We start from the raw sequence: 6764 nt of genomic DNA on the forward strand, positions 1-6764 counted from the left end.
AAGAAAGCACAAGAATAAAAAAGCCCTGTATAAATGCAATCTATTGCCTTGTGGCATGATGACTGCTAAGCAAAAGGCTGTGGTAAAAACACATTCAAGATATGAGGTGAACTGCAGCTCAGACATATTTCACTTCCAAAAACCGAGATGTGAGAATGAAATGAATTTTCTAATATTAATTACAAAAAATGTCTAAAAATGGAAGTAATGTTGGTATATTTGTATGAAAGTCTAGATTGCTAGTATCCTATTGCTAACACTTGACTCCAGGCTGCTGCAGTCCTTCCATAATCCTGGAAGATAAACTGTAACCATGCCGATCAACAATTTAATTATAAACAGGAGTTGCCATTAAACAATATAACATTACAGCATCCCCAAGGACTCTAAAACAAATGTAAGTTGTAAATACGTTAAATACTAAGTACCCTGCTGAGTATTGTAGTTTATTGTTTGGTAGCTACATGATATTACAGCTATTATCTGGCATTAGCTTGTTAGCAAGCTGCATCAGGCTAACCCTTAACTGTCGGCATTGGCATTGTGGACAGAGGTTGATGTGTATATTCTGTTTGTGACTTTCTGGCAAATTAACATTATACGGTCTTCTAATCATGAGAGTATAATGGGCATACCGTGATAATTATTAGGTACTTGTATTTTAGGTTTATACTAAAACATGTGTACTTGCTTTAATACTCTTAAAAGTATTTTCTTCTCTGTCTGAATATATTCTGTATTCCCTCTGAAATGCTTTGTTTCAAAGGAATTGTTACCACTTCAGCTGTCAATAACATATAGCTACTTCAACCAGATACTGGGACACATTTCAAATTAGTACATTTAAAACTGAAACAATCTCTATATTGTATAGCTGTGACATCACAACTGTTCAGAAATCCTGACTGCTTGTTCAAATTAACACAGTTTCTGAATATGAGCGATAATTTAACAGTGTATAGCACCTGCTTTATAATAAAAAAACATACATGAATAGCTCACTTATATAATATGGGACCTTTTAAATTAATAAAATAAACTTACAAGCAGTAATGCTATGATTCCCATAACCCTGTAGGGGTTTGAATAGTTTTCCATAAGCACACTCGCAAAAGTAGTAAAAGGTCATCTTTAATTTCTTAGTATGGCAATGGTGCAAATTCTCAAATTTAGTTTCACTGTGTGAATCATGATATATTAAACATGGCCTTGGACACTTCTGAAATACGTTTGATGGCTGGGATCTGAAAGACAACTAATATTTGGGTTGATTGGTGCTCTCATTAACATCCCACAGCATTTCATTTTTGTCCACCTTATTTGTAAAGAAGGAACACATATATATAAGCATGGGTCTGTAAACTGCAGTGCCACATTTACATTTTACAGTTGCATACTAGGTACTTCATGATAGCATTGATATATGTAGTTTTACATCCAAGTAAAACATACAGTAAGTGTCCCTAAACAATCTGTGAGTGTCCTAAGAATACAACTCTGTACATTGCCTGTAAGCTACACACTGTACATAAATGTGAACGTATGTTACAGTTACCATGGATGAAGTCAAGCTGGCTTGTACAAGCTCAGATGAAAGTGAAGCCCAGGAGGTCAGGACTCAAATGGACAGCCTCCCAGACCTCCACAAGCAAATCCAACAGCTGCTCCGCACCAGACTTAGTGACGCTTCCTTCATGGTGAGTATGCCATAATGTAGAGCTGGGTACAAGCTATATACCTCTGTATTATTATTGATTTATTATCCTATATTGTCAGACTTGTATAACATATTGGACAGGCCATATAAGCTGCAGTCAATCAATTAATCTGCCGATTATTCTTTTCAATTATTCACTTAGTTGTTCCACATATAAAGTGTGAGCAAATAGTGACACATGTCCATCATTAATTCCCAGAGCACAAGGTAACAGACAAACAATCACACCTGCTCCATGCATCAATTGGACAGAGATGAGGTGTGAGGTGTGAGGCGTGTCTGTCATGTTACAGGGTTCAGTATTCAATATATTGGGATACTTGATACTGATGTATTGCGACTTGTAATGCTGTATCCATGCTCAAAAACACTTTTTTTAATTGATCAATTAAAATGGATAGAGCATTACAAAACATTCCATTCCATTATCCGAACCGCTTATCCTTTTTAGGGCCACTACACCACCGTGCAGCCCAACATAATATTGTAAATAAGATATTATATACTCAAGCGTATCAATATTTCCATACACCCCTGCTAAGTAGTGGCCTCATTGAAATAGATGAGGGGTCTGCATTTTTTTCATGCAGTGCTGATGGTTGGTCTGAACACAGCCTTGAAGCCTCCGCACAAGTTCCTTGAGCTCCACATGACTTCCAAGACTTCCTAGCTCCAGGCGACCTCAACCTGACTCGAGGTCTAATCAGCTTGCGTTATTAAAAGCACCTGTGTGGGTTTGGAGGGGCTTTAAACTTTGAAAAGCCTTCACTGGTATGATTGTACTGTCTGAGAGATGTGATGTACAGTGTGAGAGGTTGAGCGCAGAGCTCCTGTGGATTCATAGGTCCATGTGATGTCTTTTCAAGGAGAGGCAAGAAGAGCTGAGACTCATGCAGAGGAGCTCGTTCTACTTGGAAATCCGACGCCACAACCTGTCCCCGCCTGCGGATGAGCCGCAGGACCCTTTGCAACTCTCTGACAGCATCGTGTGGACTCTCATTGACAAGCAGAGGCTGCAGAGTGCCAAAGCCCTGGCAAAGACCCGGGTGACGTTCCTCCTTACTCTTCAGGAACTGCTCTACGAGGAGCTCATTGAGGCTTGTCGGGAGCTGAAGGCCTTCAATGACCAGGGTTTGGCGGACGGCGACACGGCAGCACACGTGCAGCAGAGGCTCCTGCAAACCCACCAGGACTTGAACGACTTTGAGAGCAGAATGACTCGGAATGCGGCCACGCTGCACCTGCGGAACCAGCTCATCCCCAACAAAGTCCATTCCTCCAGAATAATTCTCAGGGCATCACTGATCATCAAGTTGCCGGTGATGTTCAACAGATTGAAGTCGTGCGTGACATCCAACATCGTGCATCTGCATTGGGAAGTTGCAGACATGCAGTCCGAAGACCTGAACCAAGAGTTTAAAATCCATGTCAAAAGCCTTCACCCAACCTCTGCTGAGAAAGAGGAAGTTAGTCAATCTGTATGCAAGTCGTACGACGTACAGGTCAAAAACCTAAAACCTAACAGGTACTATGAGTTCTCTGTCCGGAGAGTAGATATCATAACCTTAGTGTCCAGACAGTGGACTGACACCATCATCCTGGCGACGTTTCCAAATAAGAGTGAGATGACATCCTGTATTAAAGAAAAAGATATTTGACTGGCTTTTAATGCAAATAAAATAATCTGTAATGAATTGAAAACTTTGTGAAGTGCAATTTAAACTGCTTGGTCCAAATTCTGACCCACATGATCTAATTAAATGGGGGCTAGTGTGCTTAGAACCGAGGTAATCACATGAAAACTTTTGCACTTTGGGCTTTGAGCCACATTTTCTGTCTCAATTGTTTTGCTGCTCTAATCTTAATGAGTTCAGACAGAGGCCTCTGATGAGATAAATTGTCTAATTTGTAGTAAATATGTCATTATGATGGATGCATTCAGGCATCTGTTAGGCAAATTAAACATGGCTGCTCACAGTAAAATATAAAATATCCTCAACCCTCAACAAGGCATAACTGAGGTCCCCAAGAATAATCTAATGTAACAACCCATAGCAAATTGTTAATTTATTAATCCTCAAAATATTTGTATATGCCATTATTTAAAAGGTCTTAACGAGAAAGTAGCTTACTGTGTGTCACGGCTGAGAAGACAACAGTGATGGGGAAGCAGTGAGGAGCTTCACTGCTAAAAGCTAAGAGTTAAGACATTGACAATGGAGGTAATTCATTGTAATCTGTTCATTTTGACTGATTGTTTTTTTCAAGATTAGTTTGTACATGTCTGAGCTACTTTCCCAGAGGTAAACCCCACTTGTGATTTAGTTGTTCTCCTTTACATATGTCTCTCTTTTTTGTTGTCAGACAACTGATTGGCTCAGAAATGCTACTGTTTAATCGGCTGAATCATCTCTCCTGTGACTGATCATACAGTGATGGGGTTAGAATGATACAATATTAATCCCTATATCTCTTGTCACGGCACAATGTACCTTACCAGGTGTTAAGTCTTTTTAAGATTAAATGACAAATATCAACAAAAAAAAACTTATCTTTAAAGTATGTATTCTTGCAAGAAGAGGCTCAGTTGCCCAGAGCCACAACAATTTGGGGAAGTGAGTGCCGGAGACTGAATATCAAACAGTATTATAAAGACAGTTTACAGGGGTTGGGGCTGTTATTGGAATATTCTGCTTTAACATTTACAAACAGAGGACATAGGGCACATGTGTCCTGCAAAGACGGCTTTGTCAGTGCCCGTACAGTCTAACATGTAAACACAAGTCCTTTATTCATCAAGAGGAGAAGAGGATGTGCATACTAGACAACTGCTGCATAAAGCACAAGTCTTACAATGCAGTCCTTGATAAATTTACTTAATAACAACCTATAAAACAGTTGACCTATATAAGAATATAAGATACTCATAATCATAACAAATTCCCATTACACTCTATACTGCTTTTTCCAAGAATTAATCCAATAAGGTGATTAAAAACTCCACAACAGTTAGAAAAGTCTAATATGATGGGGGTTTTACATTTTTCAGATTTCATATCTTTTCTGTGGGTGTAGATGGGAGTTTAACAAGAATCGCAATCTCATGACAGTTGCCACGTTGTTTGCTTGTTGCCAGGGAGACAGCAATGTTAATTAAATTCTGTAACAACAATGCGCCACACAGTCCTGATGGAGCACATTAGCTCAGTAAACTATGATGGATTTACAGATGAGGATGGTTTCCTCTGATCATTGATGTTTTAGATTAATTTTTATTGTTATATATTCTCAACTTTGTCATTGTATGCCAATGAAATCCAAAATGTACTAGCTCAGTATGGGCTGCTGTGTAAGGGCCGACACCTCAACAGACAGACCCTTTACATCTTGACAGTGCACTAAAACAACATAGCTTCTTTTATCCAGGAACACACACTCTAAATAAACTATGACATTATTGAAACAGAATCCGTTGCAGACTGAAACCTCCATAGAAAAAATACTGATTGCATTTTTAAGAGAGCCATGCAGAAATTCTACCTAGTTAAATTATTTAGGGCTTAGTAGGTTCACCTTGGAAATGTTGTATGAGAATTTGGTGGAAAATATAAAATGTTCTGCTAAAACTGCTAAGAAAATATGCAACCAATAGAGAAATATGATTTGAATACTAGCAACAAAGCTTTAAAACATTGTAAGTAATCCTTCTTCCCCTTTTGCACATGCTGTCTGATCTTTTATCCTCATTATAGTCATATAACACCTCTTTAGCACTGGACCAAAGACGCCACTTACATCTGGCTTGTGTCTTCAGCAGGAAAGGTTACAATCGGCATTCATAACCAGGACAAATGACTTTGCAGTAGTCATGGGTATTTGTCGGCTCTAGCTCCGATGTAAAGGCCAATTAGGCCTGTAGTGCAATGATTTTCAGCTGCCGCAAATAATTTGCATATTATTTATTTATTAATAATAAGCATATTATTTAGTTGCCACAAATAATTTGCCATTGTTGAGCATCTGAGCCTGCTGCTGGCTTCGTAATTAAATACTCTTCCGTGCCAGTATTGTGGCAGTAGGTAGCGCAATAATTACATTGTACATTTAAGATAGTAGAATTAAATGAGGCTCTGTGGAGCCGTGTATTCCTATAGACCTCAGTAGTAATGACTTCATGAACTTCTTCAATGAAAAGATTTTAACTATTATAGGCAAGATTGATGATCTCTTGCCCTCAACTACTGCCGATCTGTCATCAAGAGGAGTGGCCTTGGAAACGGCTGTATGCCCTGGTGTATATTTGGATAGCTTTTCTCCCATTAACCTAGACCAATTGTCTTCAACGGTTTCTACTTCTAAACCGTCTACCTGTCTCTTAGACCCCATCCCAACGAGGCTGCTTAAAGACGTGTTGCCTTTAATTGGCACCTCTCTGCTGGATATTGTTAATGTGTCTTTGCTAATAGGGCATGTACCACATTCCTTCAAAGTAGCTGTAATTAAACCTCTCCTGAAAAAGCCCACTCTTAATCCAGAGGTGTTGGCTAACTACAGACCAATCTCTAACCTTCCCTTCCTCTCTAAGATCCTTGAGAAAGTAGTCGCAAATCAGTTGTGCGACTTCCTACATCAGAATAGTGTATTTGAGGAGTTTCAGTCAGGATTTAGAAAACACCACAGCACAGAGACAGCACTGGTGAAAATTACAAATGACCTCCTAATTGCATCAGATAAAGGACTCATCTCCGTACTGGTATTATTAGACCTTAGTGCTGCGTTCGACACCATTGATCATGACATCCTATTACAGAGACTGGATCAGTCGATTGGCATTTCAGGTACCGCACTAAGTTGGTTTAAATCCTAATTATCAGATCAATCTCAATTTGTATTTGTAAACGATGAAGCCTCAATGACCACCAACGTTAATCACGGAGTTCCACAAGGTTCTGTGCTTGGACCAATTTTATTTACCTTATATATGCTTCCTTTGGGCAATATTATCAGGAAACACTGCATAAACTTTCATTGCTATGCAGACGATACT

The 6764-nt window shown here is 39.1% G+C and overlaps 1 protein-coding gene across 1 annotated transcript; it reads left to right on the forward strand.

Moving 5' to 3' along the window:
- Window positions 1–334: 334 nt before the first annotated feature.
- On the forward strand, window positions 335–3506 carry LOC117731469 (fibronectin type III domain-containing protein 11-like). The gene is made up of 3 exons (XM_034533856.1): window positions 335–397; window positions 1552–1697; window positions 2584–3506. The coding sequence occupies exons 2-3, from the start codon at window positions 1557–1559 to the stop codon at window positions 3373–3375; spliced, it is 933 nt and encodes a 310-aa protein (XP_034389747.1). The 5' UTR covers window positions 335–397; window positions 1552–1556; the 3' UTR covers window positions 3376–3506.
- The last annotated feature ends 3258 nt before the right edge of the window (window positions 3507–6764 follow it).

This window comes from Cyclopterus lumpus, chromosome 5, assembly GCF_009769545.1.
Source record: "Cyclopterus lumpus isolate fCycLum1 chromosome 5, fCycLum1.pri, whole genome shotgun sequence".
NCBI classification, from domain to species: domain Eukaryota; kingdom Metazoa; phylum Chordata; class Actinopteri; order Perciformes; family Cyclopteridae; genus Cyclopterus; species Cyclopterus lumpus.

Coding starts and splice junctions, on each gene's coding strand:
- LOC117731469 (XM_034533856.1), top strand. CDS start 1,557: ATGGATGAAGTCAAGCTGGCTTGTACAAGCTCAGATGAAAGTGAAGCC. Junction 1,698..2,583: donor TTAGTGACGCTTCCTTCATG/GTGAGTATGCCA, acceptor TGTCTTTTCAAG/GAGAGGCAAGAAGAGCTGAG.